Here is a 26,688-nt window from a genome sequence, read left to right on the forward strand (position 1 = left end):
TGAACTTGCATGTTTTCATTGTCTCGTGAGTTTTTTAATGTGATTTCTTTAGGGTATCATCTCTGTGCTGTTGATCTACTACACACAAGCACAGCTAATTTATGAGTATCACCCAGGAATGTTTTGTTTCCACATCCTGAATGAAAGCGTTAATTATAGTCCAATGGAACTTTGTTTTGTTTCAGTATGGCTCTGACAGCATACAAATCGAGGATGAGAAAAACTAATAGAAAGCGGTTTCACTATATAGCCTACATGTATTTCCATCTCCCTAGCACGGTGTTGTAGCTCACTGATTTCCACGCTAAGGAATTTTCACACCTTCCTTTCAAAGCTCAAAGCCTGAAAATAAATTGTAATAGTGCCCCAGATAATATTTCCGTATGTTGTTGACTGTTGTTCTTATTTTTATTTGTTTTTTTTGGTACTGTGGCTGCAGTTCTGCTTTTTGTCAAGATGGAAGATATATATGTGCAGTAACAATCAATCACTCAGAACACAGCCCTCCTACGCTCCTTATCTGACCATGTGGCACATTTCAGCTGTTTCCCCTCCTGGTTTCAGTCACACTCAGCACTGTCTCGGTCTTAAAGCACCACCATGTGGCTAACATGCCTTAATGCGAGCCCAGAGGAGCCAGTTAATTAATAAAGTCCTATGGCAGCATCATTTTTTCCAAAAACACATCTCTGACATGTGGTTCCTGATTTTGTTCTAACACAATTTACACAAATAAAGAAATTAAGTCCCAAATGCCTCAGTCTGGCACATTTTCATAAAACCTCAGTAAGGCTTTCACTCAGTCTATACAGACAGAATCTATGTTGTAGACTAATATATGTTATTGTCTTTGTAAAGAGGTCACTGTCACTACAGAGTGCTGTCCCGAGTATAACTGTTCTACATAGAAACACAAAACAAGAACAAACAAGTGCTAAAACAATGATTGGTGCTAAGGGCTGTTCATGAAGTTTCTAAAATAGATTCTCCATTACTCTGCACTCCTCCTCCCTGTGAAGGGCAAATGCATTTTTAATCATGTAATAATGAAACAGTCACTACAGAGAATAAGTCACATTTAATTAACTATTGCTCATACAGTTGTGGGTGTTAGTAGCAGTAAAATTCTTAATACATATATACGTGTGTGTGTGTGTGTGTGTGTGTGTGTGTTTCTGAAAATCCTAATGTTTAACATTATAGTTTAACAGTTAAAACTGAAACTTGTTTGATGACAAACAAGAAAATCTAAAAAAAGGATATTTCACACTTTTGAGTGTGCAGTACAAATATTAGGCTAATAAAAATATATATATAGCTTGTTTACAGATTTATGTATCTTGTTAGTGTGTTTTTTTTATTTTTTTGCTTTTCAGGTAATTTATTATTTTTCTGAAGTTAATGCATAAATAGCAAGAAAGCAAATAAATTCAATGCTGCAGCAAACAATCTGTGGCTCTGTTGTGTCCCCACAGTGGATTTATCCAAAAACACAGTGACAGAGGCCGTGGTTATCTGAAAGAACAAGAAAATACAAAACTGAGTCACTTTGAAGTTTAATGCTTATTACACCAAAATGACATTTTATTTTTCAGTGTCTACTAAAAGTAAGCAAATTTAGTACCACGTCATATTTGCATATTTTATTGGCCATTTTGCCCATCAATCTACAGCGAAACATATTTTTAAACTGTTCTTGTAAATTTAAGCCTAAATCAGTTATTTCCAAAAGTATAACAGCACATTATCTGGACAAATGTGACACAGTGCAAAGCTAATGTAAAAACCACCACAGGGGCTTTTAGATCTACTGAATCAAAGGTCTGAAGACTTTTATAAATGAGAGATTTCTTGTTTAGATTTTTGATTTCAAAATGTTATCTAACACAATAGCACATATAGAAACTGAGAGGATTCGAAAATGAATATTTTTCTGAAGCCACTGAAAGTGTGTGTAAATATATGAATAAATGTAAGGGTCTGACGTACTTCAGTACATCTCACTTCTCTTTTTTATATTTCATCTTCAGGCTCTGATCCTAGGAAAAGAAGAACAGGAAGTCAGATGTTCAGCTTACACTTTGAGATAGGCAAAGAATTTGTGAAAAACAGCAGTAAAAATAAAAGAACAGTACTGAGCGGTCATTAAATTCAAAAATATAAATTACAGTGCTTTGAGCCTGTAAACAGACTGGCTTAGAGTTGTTGATTGCTCTATAAAGTTTTTATCTTGACAACCTACGTGCCTGTACCAGATATTCTGGAGACAAAGTGTATAGCTGTATTTATTGCTGTGCGAAAAAATTAATTACATTGATGAATACATTAAAAAAATTAAATAATTGTTCTCACCTGCGAGAAAGTCTGGAAAGCCGGTTAAACATGCTAAATGTGGACAAAGAATGAAATAATTGCATCAGTTGAGTTATGCACATTTATATGACTGAAATAATTAAAGAATGAGTGTACTGGGCAGCACAGTGCATTAGTGGTCAGCACTGTTGCCTCACAGCAAGAAGGTTCCTGGTTTGAAACCCATCAGGGGCCTTTCTGTGTGGAGTCTGCATGTTCTCCCTGTGCTTGTGTGGGTTTTCTCCAGGTACTCTGGTTTCCTCCCACAGTCCAAAAACATGTATGTCAGGTTGTTTGGTGACTCTAAATTGCCCATAGGAGTGAGTGTGAGTGTGTGAGGTTGTTGGTCTCTATGTGGCCCTGTGATGGACTGGGGACCTGTCCAGGGTGGACCCCTGCCTTTCACCCAAAGAGAGCTGGGATAGGCTCCAGCAGATCCCTGGGACCCTGGTTAAGGAATAAGTGGGTATATATGATGGATGGATGGATGGATGGATGGATGGATGGATGTGTGGGTGGATGGATGGGTGGGTGGATGGATGGGTGGATGGATGGATGGGTGGATGGATGGGTGGATGGATGGATGGATGGGTGGATGGATGGGTGGATGGATGGATGGGTGGATGGATGGATGGGTGGATGGATGGATGGGTGGATGTATGGGTGGATGGATGGGTGGATGGATGGATGGATGGATGATGGATGGATGGATGGGTGGATGGGTGGATGGATGGATGGATGGCTGGATGGGTGGATGGGTGGATGGATGGGTGGGTGGGTGGGTGGATGGATGGATGGATGGATGGATGGATGGATGGGTGGATGGATGGGTAGAGGGTGGATGGATGGATGGATGGATGGATGGATGGGTGGAGAGTAGCACTACAAGTAGAATCTGATTTAAAATATCTCTGTACTGACCTGCCTTCCTGATTTTGGAGCTCTGCAATGCGATTCCTTTAGCAAACAAAAAAATGTCCTTTTATTGAGAACAAACTTTAAAATACAACTGAAACAGACAAATACATTCCCTTTCTTTTCATGTTAATTACAAATTATTTTGTCGTCTGTTATGTAAAGAAGACACTCACTTGTATTTTTTAACTATCAAAATACAGAAGACTCCAAAGATCACAGCAGTGCCAATCCCTACAGCAGCAGGAATGATGATGTGGTTGTAGTTTTCTGCACCTGCAAATATAAAAATAATTTAAAACAGAGCCTTTTTTCTTTATTGCTCAACTGAGAGCACAGTATATAAAATTCTAAATCTCAAAACTCTCCAAAACTAATTTCAGAATGAGAATATACAGCCATACTGAACATTCATAAACACTGGAGTTGTCATTCTTTTCAAACAGATGTGTTGGTGTTATCTTTATTTTGAACACTCCTAGTATTAAGAATTTAATACTTAATTAAAGCAGAGCAATGAAAAAACAAATTGAGAAATCATACGTTTTACATAGATTTTAGATGTGGTGAAGGATGTCTTCCCTCCATAAAACGCGACTGTGCAGGTGATCTCGTTGTGGTCATCCTTCTCGTCAGGAATGAAGATCAGCGTGGACAGTACCTCCCAGATGCCCAGATGCAATTCTCTATGAACCTCAGTGATCTCATCAGAGGTCCTACTCCATGTGATTTTAGGCATGTGGGTGGAACAGGTGTGTCTAATTGAACAGGTGACTGAACAGGGACGTCCCTGAATGATTTTCTCTGGTAGAGTCAGACTAGGTTTTGGGGTATCAGCTGTAGATGGGGAAGAAAAGTAGGTTAAAGGTAAGAGGATCATCACTGAAACATAAAATATTTGTAGAAATTTATACAGTCTCTTAAAGATGGTGACATACAAAGCATTTTGAACGAGACACACTCCTCGACAAAGGAGAACATGTCTTTGGTGGGTTGGGCAGTCTCTACCAGTTCAATCCGGAAACAGAAGGGGCCATTGTCATGATTTTTAATTTCAACCATTTCTAAGGTGCAGTTGTCCTGACCCAGATGTCCCAATAAACGTGTGCGCCCCTTAAAGTTGTCATCGACTCTTGTCTGATCCTCGTAATAGATGATTTTCTTATGGTCACTTTTCAAATGCCAGATCCCTCTGAGTTTGGAGCTGGGCAGGCCAGTTTTAGGATGGCTGAATGAACAGGGTACAACAATACATGACGAAACCAGTGCATCAAGGTTTTGGACAACATGGGCCTTCCAGTCTTCACTGAACACTGGGCTGCAGAAAATGACTTAAAGAGAAAAAAAGGAAGTGAAAAAGAAACAGGTTAATTTTAGAAAGCCTCTGAATTTGCCCACATCACTTAGAAAGATATAAATATAAATATAAATACAAAATATAATATAAACAATGGGACATATTGCACTCTGGTGTAATTGTATATTTACAGTTAGAGTTAGTACAATATTACAGGTGTTATGTCTCTGTGAGATTATGCTACCTGCCAAAATCAGACAGATCATCATCATGTTTCTCTCTTTGTCCAGGCTGAGGTTATATACACTGAGGTGTTTCAATGCAGAGAAAAAAATCTGTGGAAGAAATTACATGTAATAGCTTCATGCGAATGTCATTGCAAAAGTGTAACTATTGGAAAGAGTATATAGATATAGAATATATCTATAGATATATTGATATATATATTTCTAATTTAACCTTTATTTAACCAGAAAATAACTCATTGAGATTAAAATCTCTTTTGCATGCTGCTTGTCCTGGCCAAGACAGCAGCATCACATAGATCAGTTATAAATAGACATTTTAAACAATTCATCCAAACAATAAAACACATATGACTAAAAACATCACAATAAAACAAACATGCACTACAAGGTACCAACAAGTTTTGTCTGCAATGTTCCTAAAGCATCCATTAGTTAAAACATCTACAGTCAGAATTTCCAATTAACAAATGTAATCTTTCTTATATATTAATAATATATAGATCATATATTTGTATTTATATGACATTATATTGAAATACTAACATTATATATCATATATCTATACATAAATAAAAGCATCTAACCAATTCAAATATACTTTCCAGTTATACTTAATATTTTTAAATAAAAAATAACAAAATAATAAAATCAAAATAATTGATAATAATAATTAAAATTAATATCTTTATTTAAGTATCCTACGTATCATTTAGTGCAACTTTGTTATGGCCATCGTCTTACCTGATCTTTGTGGCTGTTTAAGTGTGAACAGTTGCTCTTGAAGACGACAACTGGAGAAACAACTCAAGACACTGCTGCCTATGAAAGTGAAAAAGAACCTATTCATGGTGGGAGGGTGGGAGAAAGGCACTGACAGTAGAGTGTGTGCAGGCTAGAGACAACAACTGGGTGATCTGTTTTATGTATTTAACAACATACTTAAACTTCTCTGTCTCCTCCATGTTTATGCAATTATATCTGTTCCCTGATTTTCCATAGGGTTAGGGTGGAAATAAAAATTAAATAAAAATCTGAAAGAATCAGTTTTTAAATACAGACAAAATGTCTGTATGATTTTATTGTTATGAATCACAGTTTCACAATAGGGAAGTGGTCTGGGTCACAGTCCTGAAGTCAGAGAAGTAAAAAATAAAAAGACCCAAACAACAGAAGTGTTTGAAGCAGGACATTACGTAAGTTTAGAAATTTTGATGGGTTAGTTTTGATTAATGGTGGTGGTGTAATGTACACCTTGAATAATGTATAACTGTAAATCCACAGGACAGCTAAGTTGTCTCAGCACTCCCTTATATGTGACTACTATATTAATCCCTTTCTCTTCCCTGTAGTTACTGGTTCACACAAGTGAGACATTATCAAATGACCTAAGACTATAACCTTACATGAAGTCAAGTACTAACAACTTACTGTATGTTTTCCACTGTCAAATGCAATAGCAGTTTCCACACCAACTATTCAGATGTGGAGCAGATGTGGAAAAAGTTAGTTTATCCATCATGTCAACAACAAGGGAGCTTATGGCAAAATATAGTCAAAAGAAATAAACTACAGACTTCCCCTGCCCTCGGGACGCTCTGAACGTTCTCTACACATCCACATACTTGGACCGATTACTTATCTCATACTTGCCAATCTTGAGATGTGGAAAATTTTCATCCATTTAGTGAAAATTTTGTGGAGAATTTCTAAGCCAAAGCAGGATGAGTGTTTATCTGTATTCAAACAGAACATGGACTGTTTTAATTGAAGCAGTTGGTGATGTGACTAAATTGATTTCACAAGTGAGATTAAAAAAAAATCCCATTTGTAGCTGCAGAAGTAAATGAGGCGACACATATCACAACTACGCCCAGACGTGTTGCCTTATGTCGCTAAAAGTGAGCTGGCCCGTGAAGTGAAGGGGCCATTTTGGGGATTTGATGATGTGAGAGATGATAGACAAGCCTCTTCTATAGCTGAGTATGTCTTAGCAGTGTTTGAGAAATACAAGTCTGTGAGATTAAAGAGATTAAAGATTAAAGAAAAGGTGCCTGAGGCCATGTTTACATAAACCGAACCTGGAGTCTTGCATTCTACAAAATGCATGTCTGACTGAGCAGTGAACATGAGATAGAGTTCAAATTCAAGTCTTTTCCCTCCGAAACATGCACATATTTCATTACTACATAGTATGTGAGAAGTACCCGGATGACCTACTACTTCCGCTCGAATTCTGTAGTATGCATACGATGGACACTTTGCTACAGTGGCCAACAAGGGCAAATACAGAAACGCTGCAAATACCAAAAACACATGCAAGAGAGAAATGCTGCATATTCATGGAACGGAAGTGGGCCAGGCCTCTAGGAGGACCCCGAACTAAGGGATGCTGTGAATAAAGTTGGTGACATAAAAAAGGTACGTTTCCTGTTTATTTGTTTATTAAACACTTGGCCGTGATTATTTTACGGTATTATAAAAGTACAGCATTGTGCCTGGCGCACTTCTCTTCCATGAATATGCAGCATTCTTATCTTGCATGTGTTTTTGGCATTCGCAGCGCGTTTGCCTTGTCAGCCACCGTACTTTGCTATCCCATGATGTCACGTAGAGTGGTCGTCATTAAGGAAAATGGCGGGGGGTGGGGTTTTTTTCAAGGGATCCTCAGGGAAACCTCACTCACTTGTGCACTTGTTTAACATAATGTAAATAAACGGCTGACTCACTGAAAGTGTAAATAATTGTAAATCGATTAGATGATTTTGACATCGATTGTAAAATGATGTTTAATCATTATTATTACTCAGCTGATCAAGCAAACGTCAATGCGTCAACGTCAACTTGTTAACACTGTTTGTTTAACGGAGACCATCGTTGTTAAACAGTTTATGTAGATTAAACCATTTAACGGAATAAAAAAATTACCGCGCATTAAAGTGGGCTCTTTAAATGTCTGCGCGATGTGACGACGCATGACACGTGACAACATCAACATGGCGGATGTTTTACGTCGGAATTCCGTTGATACTATAGAGAACGTACAGCGCAAAGGACTATGGGTAAAGGAAAAGTGGCTGAATTTTGATGTTTTTTCTGTTCTTACTGTTTTCACTGTTCGTGTGCTAATTGTTTGTTGTTGTTGTGTTTTGGCGTTGATTTAGGAGAATGTGTGTGTTTGCGGTGTATGGGGCACTAACCCACCTGGTTAGTTGCGGCTGTAGTATAGCTAGCTAGTAACCTGCTGATTGGTACAGTACTTTTTAATGGTCGAAAGTATGTACTCACTCAAACGCAGTAACGTAACTGTGTCCAATTCGGATCGCCCCCTCGCAGCTATTGTCCAATTGTGACCACATCCGGTCTAATTCACTTTCAGGTCTTCTCGCGAGCATTGACGTCAAACGTTACAACTAACCGGTAAGTGGGAGTAATTTACACATATTAAACTATTTATATGCCAAATTTCATATGTTTTTATGGATATTTAACTGTCTAAAATTTATATTAAAGTGACTTTGACGGCTAAAAGCCGCGAGAATGCTTAGATCGCGCTTGGGCGACGCTCTTTTCCCGGCTAAAGTGTGCCTTTATTTTTGCTATACTCGGGAGATCTGCTCTCAAACGAGTGCATTTTGTAGCTAGCTTGACGCTATTTTGTCTAGGTAATTAAAGTATACGATAATGTCACATAAACCTGCTTGGAAACAAGTAGATAAGTAGGATGACAAGAGGAAAGTTGCAGCCGCGGAAAAGCTTTTAAAGAATCCACTTGACGTTTTTGTTTCTTAATGATCATTGAAGCATAAAGGCCTATTGAACAAATATTTGCAGCCGGATGTGTTGAAAGTATTGTGGTAAACTCAGTCTGATGAGGAACAAGCTAATAACCCCCAAAAAATCAGCAGGACAAAGTGGATGCAGCGAGCAGACGTGGGCGGTCACAATTGGACAATAGTTGCGCACGGCCAAAACAACCGCGATAGGGCACTTTTCTCATCTCCGGTAATAACAAATGTTGACTAAATAAATAAAACTAGCTATATATGGTTAGAAAGGTAATAACCTACACTTTAATTATATGCTATTAACTCAGCTGGAAACTTTATTTGATCAAATATATTAGTATTTAAAGAAAAATTTTAATAGAATGTTAGCTAAAAAGCGATCCGAATTGGACACAGTTACGCTACCTACTAGCAGCTTAGATGTCCTGGTATTTATGTATGTTGTATGTACGCTCTTAAACTTCAATGTTTGATAATTTTTGTGTGTATAGTGACATTATTGTAAGGCTTCTCTAACACCTGTGTGGTGCTTTAGGTGCTTAATGAGTCTACGGTGGTTGCAGCTACCTTAACCTTGTTCTCACATGGGATATGTTTGATATGTAGCAGCAAGAATTAGAGCTTAGATTGGGCAATTAAGACCCACAAAGGTTTGACTTTTTTCGGTGAAATACCATTGGAGCTTGTTAGGTTACTGGGGCCTCAGTGGATCACCATCCCGGCCAGCAGGCAGAGGAGGCTGCGCAGAGACAGGAGGCAGAAGTGATGATGTTGAGCTGGTGCACAAGTTTGGCTAGCCAGAGACCCACATAAACCTCCATTGCCCATCCTCGACGTCTGGTCGTCTGGTCAACTGGACGACTGGACTGGTCAAACAATACAGATGCTCTCTTCAAGAAAGGACAGAGCAGACTGTTCTTCCTCAGGAGACTCTGTTCCTTTGGTGTGTGCAACAAGCTACTGAAGATGTTCTATCAGTCTGTGGTAGTGCATCAAGGCTGGTGAGGCCAACAGGCTAAATAAGTTGATCAGAAAGGCAAAATCTGTTGTTGGGCTGGAACTGGATAGTCTGGATGCTGTGGCAGAGAGGAGGATGGTGGACAAAATCAACTTCATACTGGACAATCTTGCCCACCGACTTCATGAGGAACTGTGGCAAATGGAAAGTTCATTTGGCTCCAGACTAATATTGTCTTCTACTTCTTCTTCCTCTCCCAGCCCTCAGTTCACTCAACCTTCCTGGTACTGTCCTTCAGCTTTCACTTCCTTATTCATTGACCTACACTTACAAGTTACTGTCATTCCAGTAATTAATTCGCTGTTTATATTTTTACCATTGACGTCCATTTTTCTGTGCTCGTTGACCATATTTACAAATGATTTGAAGTTGATCACACAAAACAATGTTGTGTTTATTTACTGTCTGCAGTTGAATACAGGTCACAGATGAATGTAAGGTGGCACTGGGAAGAAATAGGGAGACTCTCGGAAAAGGCTGTAAAATATAAACATCACACTGTGCACTGTTATAAGTCTTCTAAGAAAAGGAAAACTGCTTGCAAAAACTAGAAATGGCAATTTCTGAAGAAATTGTGTTGGGATGGCTGACTGCTGAAAAAAGCTTGAGCTAAACTACAATGCTGGTTTGAATTACCTGACAACTATAAACTAAAAGTGATATAATTTGCATGAATGAGCAAGGAAGCAGCATCACGACACAAAAAAGATGGATAATGCAATGAAAGCATTGAGAGTGGGAGTCACAGTGTGTAAAAGATCTGCATTAATGTCTTAACCTAATGGTTATGGACTCTTTAAAGTTAGTTAAAGTTTATGTATGGACATAAAAAAGAGTAGGACCTACTAGAAAAAGTGTTAAATGAATGCAATTGCTGAATGCTGTAGGTGGGTGATATGGCAGGTACAAGTTGTCTATAGGTTGTTTGTGAATGTCTTTTTGTGTGTCTGTATCAGTGAATGTGTGTGCACCTGTGTATATGCAATCGTGTGTAATTGTGAGTGTGTGCCTGAGTACAGCTGCACATGTATGCATGTGTTTGTATATGTGTACATCTGGACGTGTGTTTGTTTGTGTGTGATTGAGTATGTCCAGGAGTGTATGTGTGAATGTGCCTGTGTGTGTACACATTATCTGTGTGTGTTTGTCTGTTCATATTGAAAAAACGTGATTTTATGACAGACAAGACTGCTGATCGCGATGGTGTAAAAAAATGTGTGTGTTGGCTCAGAAATGTGGCCTCTGGAGCAATTTTCAAAATCCTCCATCTCAGCTTTCCAGCTCAAAACCCAGCTCTCATTTGACATGGGAGTGAATGGAGCAGTTGGATGGTACTCTTGTCCTATTAGGGCTCAGGACAGGAAATGAAAAAGTCTGGTGCTTTTGGTCATATTTTGCTACTTTTGAGAAAATGGTTTCTGATTTTCTGCCCTTCTGACCAAAGTTCAAAGAAAGTTAACTCATAGGAACAGTATGAATGTGACATAAAAGTTTAATAGCAGGAAAAATATAGAGAATTTTCTCAATTTGTTAAACTTTGAATGGAGTTTGTAGCTGAAAGTATGAATGAGCAATGAGGGCTGAAAGTTGCATGAAGTTTGGGGAAATCTGAGAAGTTGGTTCATTCATTTGAGTGGGAAAGTATAAAGGCTACGAATGAAAAAAACGTGGAAGCAATACTGTCCTAAATGAGCTGAACGTAATACATGAATGGTTTTTCCATGTCAAAGTGTAGAAGGAGATTTGTTTCAAAAAAGTGCACGGAATAATAACTAGAAAATTGCTGAAATGAATTGCAGAAGGGGCTGAAGGCTGAAATGGAAAACTGGAGTTGGAAGCTTAACTTGCTTAGCTAAAAGAGTAGAAAGAGAAAGATGTTTGGCCAAAGAAGGAAGTAGAATAAAATATGGCTTAGAATTACTAAAGAACATGGTGTAAAAAAGGATGTTTTTTTAGCTAGATTTGAGGAAGAATTGAAGGAATTAAATATGAGTTAAAGGAAGAAAAGGGGAAGAATGAAACAGAACAAAACTACTATGGATTTTCCCATTATCAGAGCATAGTGATTTTTCCTTAGGCCTGCACCAGGGGTCCCTGTCTCCCGTCCTCAAGGGGCACTGTCCTGTGTTTGTTTGGCACTGGTTTACAGACTCTACTCATCATGATCTTTGGGGGAAGAGGGCTGCTGTTGAAGCAAAAACACAAGTCATAAATATAAACATGAACTAATCCATTTATATTTTAGTTTTCTGATTGTGCTAAATGAAAGGAAGGTTCAAATCCTGCCATATTGCTGATCCTTTAATAAATAAAAAACAACCAATAAATCCAGTTATATTCAGCTGTTTTCTTACTGGTGAAATCAAACCAGCAAAAGATACACACCCTGCATCGTTTCAGATCTCCTACATAATCTCTTCAAAAATACTCTTTTCTAGTTTTTCTCCATCAATATATCAAATGTATTAATATAAAAACAAGAATATTGTGTGGGCCCTGGGTCATGAGGGTGTGTTTGAAATGACAATCTGAATCAGGTCTGTATTAAATACCAGGAAGTGGCCCACCCACCTCACTGAGTTGTAGTGGGTTAGAACCTATTGAGATTAACATAGCTCTAATTAGCAGGCAGGTTACCAGATGAACAACCAGAACATTTTTCTGGTAAGTTGCTGCTTCCTGTACTATTAATACGACTATCGCATCTGCTGCATTGACTTTCATCTCCTCCACACAAAAGCATAAAGAAGCTTTTGTGAAGAAGCTGCAGTTTTTTCAGTTTCCTCTAGAGTGTCTATGCTTGACAGCTTAACTTCAGAAGACCACACCACGTGTGTCCATTCTCAAAGGGGTGTTTTTAGCAAACAGACACTTCTGATCAGACAGACTGCAGCTCCGGGTAAGATTTTAAATTACTGCATATACAAAGAAAGTTATTTAAGTACATTTACTTGAAGTATTTATTTTAAGCTTGTAAAATAGGTCAGAATTGGGCTCAGGTATCATGCAACTTAGAAACTGTGGAGGTTTTGGTTTTGTTTTAGACTCGGTCTGTTTTTTTTTTGTTTTTACGTATCACTGATCAGATATATAGATCTATATATAAGTGTCTGTTTTTTTGAAAATGAGTAGAAAACAGTACATGCTATTTTTACTTCATTTGTCACATGTATTATGTGTGGTTTAAGTCTTTAGCAAAACTAGTCATTTTTATATAACAACATTTTACATTATTATCAATTGTCTGTCTTGTTCCATTTTTACAGCTCTATTGTAATTTAAATGACCAGTTAGTCTTTTTTTTTTTCGTTTCATTAAAGTGCAGTATGGACAACCAGCGAAAGATCTGTCTGCTTTTAGCAGGTAACTCAAGCAATGAACTCTTTGTTTCTAGTCTCATTCTTATGCACATCCTAGTTAATGGAAAGAAAAATAACTTTTTTTAACTCTTTTTCACTTCCTTTTTTTCTCTTTAAGTCATTTTCTGCAGCCCAGTGTTCAGTGAAGACTGGAAGGCCCATGTTGTCCAAAACCTTGATGCACTGGTTTCGTCATGTATTGTTGTACCCTGTTCATTCAGCCATCCTAAAACTGGCCTGCCCAGCTCCAAACTCAGAGGGATCTGGCATTTGAAAAGTGACCATAAGAAAATCATCTATTACGAGGATCAGACAAGAGTCGATGACAACTTTAAGGGGCGCACACGTTTATTGGGACATCTGGGTCAGGACAACTGCACCTTAGAAATGGTTGAAATTAAAAATCATGACAATGGCCCCTTCTGTTTCCGGATTGAACTGGTAGAGACTGCCCAACCCACCAAAGACATGTTCTCCTTTGTCGAGGAGTGTGTCTCGTTCAAAATGCTTCGTATGTCACCATCTTTAAGAGACTGTATAAATTTCTACAAATATTTTATGTTTCAGTGATGATCCTCTTACCTTTAACCTACTTTTCTTCCCCATCTACAGCTGATACCCCAAAACCTAGTCTGAATCTACCAGAGAAAATCATTCAGGGACGTCCCTGTTCAGTCACCTGTTCAATTTTTCACACCTGTTCCACCCACATGCCTAAAATCACATGGAGTAGGACCTCTGATGAGATCACTGAGGTTCATAGAGAATTGCAACTGGGCAACTGGGAGGTACTGTCCACGCTGATCTTGATTCCTGACGAGAAGGATGACCACAACGAGATCACCTGCACAGTCGCGTTTCATGGAGGGAAGACAGTCTCAGCCACATCTAAAATCTATGTAAAACGTATGGTTTTTTCTTATATACTGGATATTTTCCCCTTCCCAGATGTACAGTGCAAAGAAGGAATGTCTCTGACACACGTTCTCTCTATTTTTGCAGGTACAGAAAATTTTAACCACATCATCATTCCCACTGTAGTGGGGCTTGGCACAGCTGTGATCTTTGGAGTCTTATGCATATTCATGGTGAAAAAATACAAGTGAGTAAATGCAGCACAATGATTTGAACAAATCCACAGAGCATCCACATCCCCATTTTAACAGAGTTATGTTCAGTATCTGCTCCTCAATAAAACAGTATTGTTTTCTGTCGTCCAAGGACACGCATTGCGGAGCTCCAAAGTCAGGATGGCAGGTAAAAAATGTTTGGTTTACTGTACCACAGAGATATCAGTTATTATCCTTTATACTCATAATAGCATTTTCTATAATATTTAGCATGTGGAACCGGCTGTCCAGGATGTCTCACAGGTGAGGAAAAAAAAAAGTCCTGAAGATTAACTTTAAATTTTAATAATATACTTTTTAATAATTTATACTAAATTTTCAGGATTCGTTCCGGTGGCCCAGCTCCACCTCGTTCTGAGCAAAGGTAACATCGACTCTGTGTTTATCTAAATTTTGTATGAAACTTTTTTTTCAGTACTGTTCTAACTGCAGCTGTCACCAAATTAATCTCTGTAGTTTGCATGGGTAGTGTGGTGCATCTTTTCCCATTTTTAGTAAGTTTCTGTTCTTCTTTTGTGCACAGAAGATCTATTTGGGGCAGATTTTCACGGTAAGACATGAATATTAATGGTGGAGCCTACCCTCTTTGGTAAATTTTGGTCAGTTGCTTTCACACGTAGATCACACTTAACCTGAGAATGAGTTTTTCCTGAAATGAAACAAGAACATCTCTGTGTTTCACAGAAGGCAGAGGGGGGACGTGGTGGATGTGCGTTCTGTGTAAGTATATTAATCATAATAAAGTTAATTTAATTTAAATTAATTTTAATAATTTAATAGTTAATTATTGTGTAACTGTGTAGTGACATAAATTTTAACCTCAGGCCCAACAATATGAGTTCACAAATTTGTGACAGCAAGAACGCCTCCAAGCCTCGTTTCCCATCACCCAAAAGGTACTTGGCACTTACTATTGGCAAATTAAAGGTGTCACATGTTGTAGTGCAGCAATGTCTTATGCTGTTCTTTTTTCCCCTTTCTGTTATTGATGCGGATGCTGCTTTTGATGGCCCTCAGCCAAGCAAAATCATGTCATTACAAAGAGGTAGGTTGTTATTGTTCATTTCCAGGAATTCCTTACAGTAAAATGTCAAAATCTGCGCCAATGACCGAATGATCTTTCACAGGACGTCGAGGATGATGATTATGTAAACACTGCAGAACTCAACGTTTATGGGAATTTGTGAAAAAAAGAAAATTCATCTTTCCAAGATGATCGCGATCAGAGAGAAGAAATTTAATCATGCTCGTAGTGATCTCTTTTGTTTGCTGATTTATTTGACTACTGTGATAATCTCTCAAGTAAAAGCTCTTTTTACTGTCTTTGATAAATTGATTATATTACTTTAAATATACATTTTCCATGAAATGTAATATAATGTAAGAAAGGCAATAAGACAAGGTGGAATATGTTTGGCATTTTGAAAACTGGACTCATTTGCATTCTTGCTCTCACATTTGTCTGTAAAAGAAAGTCTACAGCTACCTGCTTATGTTATTGCTTCAATTTGTCAAGTTTTCTTTGTCAGTAGCAAACCTAATTAAACATAAATATGATCACAGAAAGAAAAACTAAAGGGCTTTGTGCATCTAAATATGGCCTCTATGGTTTTCTGTTTTTTTTTTTTTTGTTTTTTTTGGACTCAGCTTATTTTACTTTAGAAATGATTTTTACAAAAAGAACCATTTGCCCGCCCGCCCTGTGTAGTGTGTCATCATCTCCACCCACATGTTCATTTACTTAAGAGGGTGTGGTGTCAGGGGCTCCTGTTACAGATGGTAAACCTTGGATGACATTCAGCTTGGGAGGTAAGTCACTATTCAAAGAAAGAATATAGCAGAACCTTTCCATTTTTGATGCATCGATTAGATTAGGTCCAAGTTAGATCCGTTTTTTTGTTTCAGAAATCTGACACATTTTAGGCATGTTGCACTTTTCCTCTTTAGCTAATTGTTTTTTTTAAGGCAGTGTGCCTTTTAGACATGTTACCAACTGACCCAGGTTTATAAAATTAAAAATTCAAATTTAGTTTCATTTCTGTAGAAACAAGAACTGACTTTTGGTGCAGTCTAATTCCTGAGACTTTCTTTTTGTTTACACATGGCTTATTTTGTAATCTGTTTTTTGTGTATTATTTGTCTGCAGCTCTTTGTCGTCTTCTGCCAGAATTTAAAGATTACAATAAAATTACAATATACCAAAAAGATTTTTTTTTTTTTTTACATTTTTGTCTTTGGGCTTTGTAAAATAGCAAACCCACACAGTTTTAATATTTTATAATAATTTCATGCAATAGGCCTATATATGCGATCTCCATGTATATGATATTTTGCACTACAAACAAACCTGTTCTGGCTGAATGGTCTAGTTAGCAGAAGTCATGGGAAAAGTCTTTAATACTGGAGTTCACGTAAACACGAACACAGATGTTTATTCTTGAGTTGTTGAGAAGCTTGAAACAGGAAACAGGTGCCGTGAATATGCGTGTTCTTTTTTTAAGTGTGTGAGTGATGTCCCCCAAAATGTGATATTAACAGGCAATAAACACGTTTCGCTGTATAAACTGTTAATTTTGTGTATATTTTAGGTTTGTGGAAAGATGCCTGGATTGGGACATTTTCTCCTGAGTGTCTGTATTCTAGGTACTACAATTCTATGTTATTTAATAGGTTTTCAACATATTAACACTAATCTAACTACATTTGAATGTTCTTTTTACACAATGCTCCTCTTACAGGATGCATTCTTGGCAGTTCTGGGGCTTGGCATGTGACTATGCCAAGCAATATTAAAGGACTGAAGGGTTCTTGCCTTGTCATCCCTTGCACATTTGACTACAATCAGTATCCACCTGTCAGACCAGATCGTGTGGTTTGGTACCAGCACGTGAGCAGAGGATATCCTTTGGTTTATGACAGCTGGTACCCAAAAAATGTCATAGACATATTTAGAGGACGAACGAGAAAAGCCGACTCCACGAAAGGAAAGTCTTGCAGTCTACGCATCTATCCGGTAAACTGGCCTCACCACAGACAAAAGATTTATCCTTGGGTAGATCCAGAGAATGTAGGTTATAGTACCTACCGATTCTATGATACGACTGTAACAATTGATGTAACAGGTAAGTTATCAGGCTGGATTTTTAAAATGTATAAATAATATTTCTTTTAAGTGTATGTAAACATATTGTCGTCAATAATTATCTACATTTTCATTGTAAAGACAGGGCAGAAAAGCCAAGTATCAGGATCTTTGGTGAATTGAAGGTTGGGCAGTCTGTACAAGTGGAGTGCACTGTTTACCACACCTGTTCCACTGATCCACCAACTCTGAGCCTCAACATCCGGCTCAGAAGTCCCAGCACAACTCAGAGCTCTATGTCTGATGGCACATCAAAAACATCCATGATTGGCACGTTGTTCATAACGAGAGAACGCCAAACCGTGGAGTGCTCTGCCCGACACTATGAGGGTCCAACCACATCTGCCTCTATAACTTTAAATGCACAATGTATGTGACGGACAAACAGAAATAAAGCCATATTTCTTTTATGGTAATCTAAAGTGTTCATATAATTATTTTTCTTTTAGGTTCCTTTGCACCCTTGACTATCAAGCCTACGTCAGATGAATTTCTTGAGGGAGAAGTTGGAAAAGTCACCTGCATTGCCAAATACACCTGCTCTCAACATGTGCCAACTTTCACATGGAGCGATAAAAACATACCAGTCTCCAGTGAACCTAAAGTTTCAAATGCTGAGTGGATGACCGTCTCCACTCTGACATTCACAGTGTCAGCTAGTGATCATGACAGATTGCTGACATGCAAGGTCTTTTTCAGTCAGGGGAAGAAACTGGAAGTGAGCGTCACCCTACGGGTAAAGAGTAAGTGGAAAACAGTACTCTTCCTTTTACATTTTAACTGGCTTTATTATTAGTAGTAGTCATATGGTTGACCTGCCCTGCATCTCTCTGGTATCACCAACTCATTCAGCAACAGATATATTGAGAAAAAAAGTTCTGCTTTAGTTTTGGCAAGTGACGTGACTGTTACATGCGTAATTTGGAGAGGTGTCTGTTTTTGTTCCAGGTTTTGTACTTTTGAATCTATAATGATTTCACAGCGATCTCTTGTTTTAAAGCGTACCTCCCAAAATGCACTGCCAAATGATCTTTAAATGGAAAATAGAAATATATGCACAGGTTATATAAAATGATGCTTCTGTCTTGCGTTGTCAAGATACTGGACCCAAAATCCCAGACACCAGATAAATGAATGTATTATCATTGTTATTATTATTCTGGATATAAGGTTCATCAGGGGAACACCACAAATGAGTGCAATTGTTCCCATCAACTGGATGTTAAAAATTTAAACATTTTTGGCAAGAGTGATGTCAGTGATGTGTCCACAGTTTGGTTCTGCTGCCATCAAAATGTATTATTATTATTATTATTATTATTATTATTATTATTATGGATATAAGGTTAAAATCTATGATGTAGGGTCACAAGTACACCGTAATTGATTTTAAAGGGTCACAGGCCAAAAAGATTGTGAACTAGTGGTTTAAAAGTTTTCTTCTTTTCACAGGAAACGTACATTTTCGGGATTGGTCCTTCACCACCCCTTCCACCATCACAGGCATGAGAGGCTCATGTATCATCATTCCTTGCAGATTCACCTACAGAAACTCCCAGCCTGCTGACCTGAGAGTTATGTGGTACTTGTACCAGGGCAGTTCATACTCACTTGTCTATGGCCAAAGTCAGACAGTTGATATAAAGTACACTGGGCTAACAAGTTTTATTGGATCTGTGCCGGAGGGGAATTGTACACTTAAGGTCGAAAGGCTGGACATTACGCACAACAAGGACAGATTTTTCCCATGGCTTGATAAGGCCCCCATTACCTCATATCATAACCCAAGTCAGACGTTTTATGATAAAAACACTCAACTTATTGTTTCAGGTAAGTATGTAAATAGACAAAATCATCATTTTTAGTCAGTTCAACCGCAATCCTCTGAAATGTGCAGTCCTCTAAATGACTGTTATGGGTTTTAATTTCATAGACCGAGCAGAGGAACCACAGTTGAGCGTCAATGGTGACCCCAGGGTTGGAGAGGAGAGCAAAGTTTCCTGCACTGTGCACCATACATGTCCCTCTGCTCCCCCCACTCTGACCATGAATGGTATACAAGGAGCGGACGTCACCAGGGGCAGTATGCTGTCTGATGGGGTCTGGGAAAGAACAGTGGAGCGAACCTGGATTGTGAAAGAGGAGGACCAGAGTGTGAAGTGTACTGTGAGTTACCAGGGTGGTCAGAAAGCCACGAGTGAGCTCAGGCTGAATGTTGAATGTGAGTACAACGTGAGACAATGTGTTCTTTTAATTCCAGTAAAAATGCTCCTGTTTAGCTTTAATCCTCACTATGACATTTCTGCTCAGGTCCATATGACAGAATCACAATGGTAGAGCCACCAGGTGAGACAATAGAGGGTGTAGCAAAGAGTGTCATTTGTTCTGTTACCTACAAGTGCAAAAAAAATGCACCAACCATCGTGTGGAACTACAAAGACGTTCAGAGTTCACTGCAAACTAAAAAACTGCCAAGAGACACTTTTGAAGCAACGTCAAATCTAACCTTTATTGGCTCCCTGAGTGACAATGGAAAAACTCTGACCTGCACGGCTCAGTTTAGTCATGGGGAGACCTCGGACTCTGCAATCCTTCGAATAAAAAGTGAGTTCCTACATGTCACGCACCATGGTCACTTAATAGTTTGACAGTTTTTAGCTTTTTAAAGAAAGGTCAGGCTGGAGAACCGATACCATAACTGTCCAAGTGTGAAATTGTAGCGAGAAAGTGGTTCCTTTAATTTAAGGCAAAGACTGAAAATAAAGTCTGTCTCTGTGCAAAAGAAGCAAAATCTGCCTCCTGGCACCTTTACTGCTCATGTTTTACACATCAGTGTGAATTAGTGTCTGGTTTGTTTAAGTGCAAAAGCATCACTTCACATATTTGGAGGTTTTATCTGGAAATAATGTCTTGTGTTTCTACTTCCTATAGCCTTACAGTTCATGTGAATGTGGTGTCAATCTTACAACATCTAACTGCAATGAAATGAGCATTTAATAAAATGCCAAACATTTGCACTAATGATGAGATGATTTGATGCTTCTGTTGCATTGTCTAGATACTGGAACCAAAATCCCAGACACCAGATGAATAGTTTGAAAGGCCTTTTGTCCAAGACTGAATAGTGAAACGGAACATTCTTAAACTGGGGACTTGGCACTTCCTGAGGAACTGAGGTGGCTTCCTGAGGCAAATGGAATGTGGGGAACAACAGATTAGGTGCAGGAAGGGTGGAGGACTGTTAGGGGTGAGGGAACAGGGCAGAGAAAGGATCTGACTTAGGTTCATCAGGGGAACACCACAAATGAGTGCAATTGTTCCCATCAACTGGATGTTAAAAATTTAAACATTTTTGGCAAGAGTGATGTCAGTGATGTGTCCACAGTTTGGTTCTGCTGCCATCAAAATGTATTATTATTATTATTATGGATATAAGGTTAAAATCTATGATGTAGGGTCACAAGTACACTGTAATTGATTTTAAAGGGTCACAGGCCAAAAAGATTGTGAACTAGTGGTTTAAAAGTTTTCTTCTTTTCACAGGAAACGTACATTTTCGGGATTGGTCCTTCACCACCCCTTCCACCATCACAGGCATGAGAGGCTCATGTATCATCATTCCTTGCAGATTCACCTACAGAAACTCCCAGCCTGCTGACCTGAGAGTTATGTGGTACTTGTACCAGGGCAGTTCATACTCACTTGTCTATGGCCAAAGTCAGACAGTTGATATAAAGTACACTGGGCTAACAAGTTTTATTGGATCTGTGCCGGAGGGGAATTGTACTCTTAAGGTCGAAAGGCTGGACATTACGCACAACAAGGACAGATTTTTCCCATGGCTTGATAAGGCCCCCATTACCTCATATCATAACCCAAGTCAGACGTTTTATGATAAAAACACTCAACTTATTGTTTCAGGTAAGTATGTAAATAGACAAAATCATCATTTTTAGTCAGTTCAACCCCAATCCTCTGAAATGTGCAGTCCTCTAAATGACTGTTATGGGTTTTAATTTCATAGACCGAGCAGAGGAACCACAGTTGAGCGTCAATGGTGACCCCAGGGTTGGAGAGGAGAGCAAAGTTTCCTGCACTGTGCACCATACATGTCCCTCTGCTCCCCCCACTCTGACCATGAACGGTATACCAGGAGTGGACGTCACCAGGGGCAGTATGCTGTCTGATGGGGTCTGGGAAAGAACAGTGGAGCGAACCTGGATTGTGAAAGAGGAGGACCAGAGTGTGAAGTGTACTGTGAGTTACCAGGGTGGTCAGAAAGCCACGAGTGAGCTCAGGCTGAATGTTGAATGTGAGTACAACGTGAGACAATGTGTTCTTTTAATTCCAGTAAAAATGCTCCTGTTTAGCTTTAATCCTCACTATGACATTTCTGCTCAGGTCCATATGACAGAATCACAATGGTAGAGCCACCAGGTGAGACAATAGAGGGTGTAGCAAAGAGTGTCATTTGTTCTGTTACCTACAAGTGCAAAAAAAATGCACCAACCATCGTGTGGAACTACAAAGACGTTCAGAGTTCACTGCAAACTAAAAAACTGCCAAGCAACACCTTCGAAGCAACGTCAAATCTAACCTTTATTGGCTCCCTGAGTGACAATGGAAAAACTCTGACCTGCACGGCTCAGTTTAGTCATGGGGAGACCTCGGACTCTGCAATCCTTCGAATAAAAAGTGAGTTCCTACATGTCACGCACCATGGTCACTTAATAGTTTGACAGTTTTTAGCTTTTTAAAGAAAGGTCAGGCTGGAGAACCGATACCATAACTGTCCAAGTGTGAAATTGTAGCGAGAAAGTGGTTCCTTTAATTTAAGGCAAAGACTGAAAATAAAGTCTGTCTCTGTGCAAAAGAAGCAAAATCTGCCTCCTGGCACCTTTACTGCTCATGTTTTACACATCAGTGTGAATTAGTGTCTGGTTTGTTTAAGTGCAAAAGCATCACTTCACATATTTGGAGGTTTTATCTGGAAATAATGTCTTGTGTTTCTACTTCCTATAGCCTTACAGTTCATGTGAATGTGGTGTCAATCTTACAACATCTAACTGCAATGAAATGAGCATTTAATAAAATGCCAAACATTTGCACTAATGATGAGATGATTTGATGTTAATTGCTTGCTCTCATTCATTCCAGAATATGACAGAACATTTGAGGAAACTCATGAAAATTCAGGTACTTTTCAGTTCTCTTGGAAACACACCTTTCTGCCATGTCATATTACATGAGGACTTATTTTTACACAGATCCTTATCATGGCTGGTCTCTTTCTTTACAGAGGGGCGCATTCTGACTGCTGATGTGCCTTTCAAGTTCAGCGCCCTAACCCGCTCCTGTGTGGTGATTCCCTGCAGCTTCCAGCAGCAGGACATGCATCTGACACGAGGCATCTGGTCCAAAAAAGATGGTGGTGTTGTCTACCATAACGGCCAGAGCTATATACTTGACCATTTCAAGGACCGCACCAAAATATTAGGAGATCTGCATGAGGGAGAATGTTCACTGGAGATTGACGACGTTAAGCCTTTTGACAATGGCCCTTTCTGCTTCTACGCAGAGAAAGATAATGAGAAATACAGATTCAACAACAGCTGTGCATTTCTTGTCATGAAAGGTCTGGAGTTACAAAAAAAATGAATTAGCTTATTGAAGCGTACTAAGATATTCACCTGTTTGCCTTTTAAGCTATAACAGTTCTCTGTTTTGTGTTCTACCTCCTCAGCTTCCCCAGAAAAACCAGTGATGACTCAAGTTCCAGAGGAAGTCAGTGCTGGTTCAACTATAAGTGTCTCATGTTCTGTAAATCACACATGTCCATCATATCCTCCGGTGTTCTCCTGGAGTGTCACCAACCTCACTAGTGAGGTCACAGACACCATGACAACACGAGGTGTCTGGAGAAGAACATCCACAATCACCTTCATGGTTTCTGGAGGAGATGGAGTCAAAAGCCTGACCTGTACAGCCATTTTCTTACGTGACAAGCAACAAGCCGGCACAGTCAAGATAAACGTGAAGGGTTAGAGCACAAGATTCATCTGTAAATCTCAAAACGTTTGGTGTTTGTCATATATTGAGTTGTTTTGTTCCTCTAAATGTATTTGCATGACATTCAATTCTTTTAGGATCACTGTCGTACCAGCTGAGAAGCTCTCTTCCAATAACCATTCCAGTCTTAATTATCCTGCTTGTAATCATCTTAGCTGCAGTGCTCATCTCTAGGAGAAGGTACAATTAATGCATCAATTTCAAATGATAACAACGGTGTTTAAACTTAAGTTGATTTGCGTAACTTCGATTTGCTCTAGAGTTAAAAACATGTTATTCTATCCAACAGGAGGAACACTGATACCTCCCTGCAGCCGCCTCCTCGACCAGAGAAGAGGTATGAATTCTAACCTAAACGTGTGTGATGATGATGAAACTAACACTAACTAGATTTCAGTCAAGGCTCTGACCATTTATTAAAAAATGGTTACTGGCTACAGATAGATTAGGTGGAAACAACTTCTAAAAGAAAATGACAAGCACTGCTCTCCCATTAAGAAATATAACTCAGAATTTAATCTTACGTACATCAACAATACCATAATGACACATTTGGAGGAGGCAAACACCACTGGAACAAATCTATCAGCAGTTATACAAGAAAAGTTTAATCATAGTGTGAAAATGACTCTTTGATCCACTGATGGATAAAACAGCTGGTGCCAGTCGTCCGGTGCAAACAGGTACCCTGTCTGAATTGATAGTAACTTATAACCACATATGTACTTCCTTCAAAAAGCAATGAAGATTTTTAAAGCTTTATTTCTGCAATTTAAACTTTCACAGGAGATCACTGTGGGATAGATTATCCAGGTAGGCTTGATTAAAAATGAACCCTTCACCAAATAATTTACTTTGCCTCATATTATTCAGAATAAAAGTAAACAATGAGCTGTAGTCCATGTACAGTATTTTTAGCTTAAAATATTTTTGCTTCCATTGCAATGTCCAGAAGATACAATGAAGACAGAGCGAGACCTCCAAGGCCTGAAAAACGGTATGACAGCAAGACTGCTTTTTTTACAAACTAGACCGATACAGTCGACCCATACTACCAAACAGTAAAACTGCGCTTTCCATACAGGAGGTCCATTTGGAGCCGCATTTCCAGGTAACTGCACCCAAGACCAAACATTCACGCAACATTAATCCCTTCTTGAAAAGCCTCATGTTTTTATATGTCTATAATTTTTCAGTAGGGCAGAGGACGGGCGTGTTGGGTGGAAAAAAGGGAGGGAACCCAGGTAGATGTTCTTCAGTCCAGTTGGCTTAAAACAAACATTGTCTGAGATTTTCTGTCTTAATATTAAATGAATGCTGTTTTTATAGGAATTCATTTCGGAGCAGATTATTAATCTTCGGTTGTGTGAATAAAATGCAACATGTAAAATACCACTTATAAAGATGATATCAAATAACATAAACATGCTTTTACTTTCACAGACACCCAGACAACAGTGCAAACCTTAGTGTTGGCTATTTGTAAGTGTTGATCAAAGGTCTAGTGTACATGACATAGTCCTAACAAAACACTCAGAAAAACTGATATGGTGTGATTCCCTGCTCCTTCTATAGAAACAACACCAACACTGTGAACTATGAGGCTCAAATCTCCAAACCCCACTTTCCATCTCCGAAGAAGTGAGTTTTCCTGTTCTTGATTCTTTTAAATGACATGCCATTGTGTTTGCATTTGGTTTACTTTGTTCAGTGGTGCATTAATTTTTTGCCTCATTAGACATTTGTGTTTATTCTAGCAACCGAAGAACTCCTCACTATGTCAAGCCTGAGGTTAGTATTGTACGAGTGAGTGGTGAAGTGAACATTATAAATAAAAAAGTCGTTGCCATGACTTCCTCTTTTTTAAGAAAGAAAGAAGTTATTTAAAAAAGGGAAGTAGGTTTTAAAAAAATGTATCACCCTGGTGAATATGTCTGTGAAGAGTATATGGCAGGTAATGGTGTATTTAGAACAGCTGATTTGCTGCAGATAACACACACGGAAAATTACTGTTAATAGTAATTTTCCGTGTGTGTGTGTGAAATGTGTGTGTACACATCTTTCTGTGGTTGTATGGACACATTTACATTTACGTTTTAACTGCACTTACTTTGACAGTTAAATGTCTGTACACATTTTCCCCAATGATGTGAATAAAAACATGTGTCCAAACGTTTGACTGGGGGTGTACGTAGAAGGGCAGCATGGTGACTTAGTGGTCAGCACTGCTGCCTCACAGCAAGAAGGTTCCTGGTTTGAAACCCATCAGGGCCCTTTCTGTGTGGAGTCTGCATGTTCTCCCTGTGCTTGTGTGGGTTTTCTCCAGGTACTCAGGTTTCCTCCCACAGTCCAAAAACATGTATGTCAGGTTGATTGGTGACTCTAAATTGCCCATAGGAGTGAGTGTGAGTGTGTGAGGTTGTTGGTCTCTATGTGGCCCTGTGATGGACTGGGGACCTGTCCAGGGTGGACCCCTGCCTTTCACCCAGAGAGAGCTGGGATAGGCTCCAGCAGGTCCCTGGGACCCTGGTTAGGACTAAGGGGGTCTAGATGATGGGTGGATGGATGGATGGACGTTTATAATGTGACTAACAGGTCAAGGCTGCTATAAGAAACCAATAATGCTTTACTGACATTGTTTATTGAAGTGTTGTTTGCTGACCCCAAGATAAAAAAAAAATGCTTCAGTGCATTTATGAATTGGCTTCTTCTTTTCTTGTGAAACATGCACAACAATGTGATGATTGTACTTGATTCCAATTTTTCTAAAATTTGTTGCAGGGTTATGAAATGTATGGCAACGCCTGAGTTCTTCAGGACATCTTGAAAACAATACAAGCTTCTATGACTCTGTTGCTGTTGTAATTTTACAGTGTAGCATGTGAGTGGGGAGAGAGCAATATTGGCTTTACCTGTAAACTTCATTTAACAACATATAATAACATAATCAGCTTTCGCTTTTCTTAATGTGCAAATCTGTTAAATAAACATAATATGTTTTTCATTTTGCCTCTGCTGTTTGTGTTACACATATATACAAACTAATATATAATTATCTTTATATTTAAATATTTAAATAAAGTAAATGCATTTCATTAGTGGGCACCTTTCAAGGCTCTCAAGGTCACCTTAGAGAGCAAAACAATAAAATAGAAAAATATAACAATACAACAAAATTTAAAATATTAAAAGGCAGTCAAAAAGACAAAATAAAACAATCAGTGTGGGAGGGGTTATGGACTAAACTATAATCTGAAAATGTGGGTTTTAAGTTGGGCTTTGAAAGTGGGGAAAGAGTCTATGGAGCTTGTGTTAGGTGGGACAGAATTCCAGAGGTGGTGGCCAGAGCAGCTGAAAGCTCTTGCGGCCCATT

The 26,688-nt window shown here is 38.7% G+C and overlaps 2 protein-coding genes across 2 annotated transcripts; one reads left to right on the forward strand and one right to left on the reverse strand.

The window, feature by feature from the left end:
- Window positions 1–1,349: 1,349 nt before the first annotated feature.
- Window positions 1,350–5,617, reverse strand: LOC113122265 (myelin-associated glycoprotein-like). The gene is made up of 9 exons (XM_026293470.1): window positions 5,554–5,617; window positions 4,809–4,899; window positions 4,206–4,598; window positions 3,811–4,104; window positions 3,444–3,543; window positions 3,274–3,309; window positions 2,353–2,385; window positions 1,990–2,039; window positions 1,350–1,515 (listed from the first exon to the last, which is right to left on the reverse strand). Exons 2-8 carry the CDS (start codon window positions 4,834–4,836, stop codon window positions 2,027–2,029), a joined length of 897 nt encoding a protein of 298 aa, XP_026149255.1. The 5' UTR covers window positions 4,837–4,899; window positions 5,554–5,617; the 3' UTR covers window positions 1,350–1,515; window positions 1,990–2,026.
- A 6,619-nt stretch (window positions 5,618–12,236) lies between these two features.
- Window positions 12,237–25,261, forward strand: LOC113122680 (uncharacterized). The gene is made up of 35 exons (XM_026294176.2): window positions 12,237–12,514; window positions 12,936–12,978; window positions 13,093–13,485; window positions 13,587–13,880; window positions 13,977–14,076; window positions 14,196–14,231; window positions 14,315–14,347; window positions 14,427–14,468; window positions 14,628–14,654; window positions 14,789–14,824; window positions 14,929–15,000; window positions 15,122–15,149; window positions 15,232–15,288; window positions 16,693–16,747; window positions 16,843–17,226; window positions 17,328–17,615; window positions 17,696–17,989; window positions 18,699–19,076; window positions 19,180–19,467; window positions 19,557–19,850; window positions 20,790–21,167; window positions 21,271–21,558; window positions 21,648–21,941; window positions 22,404–22,442; window positions 22,546–22,881; window positions 22,990–23,286; window positions 23,393–23,495; window positions 23,605–23,652; window positions 24,102–24,128; window positions 24,268–24,312; window positions 24,400–24,426; window positions 24,512–24,559; window positions 24,759–24,797; window positions 24,891–24,956; window positions 25,073–25,261. The coding sequence occupies exons 2-35, from the start codon at window positions 12,942–12,944 to the stop codon at window positions 25,200–25,202; spliced, it is 5,301 nt and encodes a 1,766-aa protein (XP_026149961.1). The 5' UTR covers window positions 12,237–12,514; window positions 12,936–12,941; the 3' UTR covers window positions 25,203–25,261.
- The last annotated feature ends 1,427 nt before the right edge of the window (window positions 25,262–26,688 follow it).

Source organism: Mastacembelus armatus, chromosome 16 (assembly GCF_900324485.2).
Source record: "Mastacembelus armatus chromosome 16, fMasArm1.2, whole genome shotgun sequence".
NCBI lineage: Eukaryota > Metazoa > Chordata > Actinopteri > Synbranchiformes > Mastacembelidae > Mastacembelus > Mastacembelus armatus.

What these genes read in the sequence shown, in the direction of transcription:
- LOC113122265 (XM_026293470.1), bottom strand. Translation starts at nt 4,836, where the DNA reads ATGATGATGATCTGTCTGATTTTGGCAG. An exon ending in ATCTAAAATCTATGTAAAAC is followed by an intron (nt 3,544 to 3,810) that starts GTATGATTTCTC and finishes TTATATTTGCAG; the next exon opens with GTGCAGAAAACTACAACCAC. An exon ending in CTCCAAAATCAGGAAGGCAG is followed by an intron (nt 2,386 to 3,273) that starts GTCAGTACAGAG and finishes GTCCACATTTAG; the next exon opens with CATGTTTAACCGGCTTTCCA.
- LOC113122680 (XM_026294176.2), top strand. Translation starts at nt 12,942, where the DNA reads ATGGACAACCAGCGAAAGATCTGTCTGCTTTTAGCAG. An exon ending in CGTTTCCCATCACCCAAAAG is followed by an intron (nt 15,001 to 15,121) that starts GTACTTGGCACT and finishes GATGGCCCTCAG; the next exon opens with CCAAGCAAAATCATGTCATT. An exon ending in TATAACTTTAAATGCACAAT is followed by an intron (nt 17,616 to 17,695) that starts GTATGTGACGGA and finishes TTTTTCTTTTAG; the next exon opens with GTTCCTTTGCACCCTTGACT.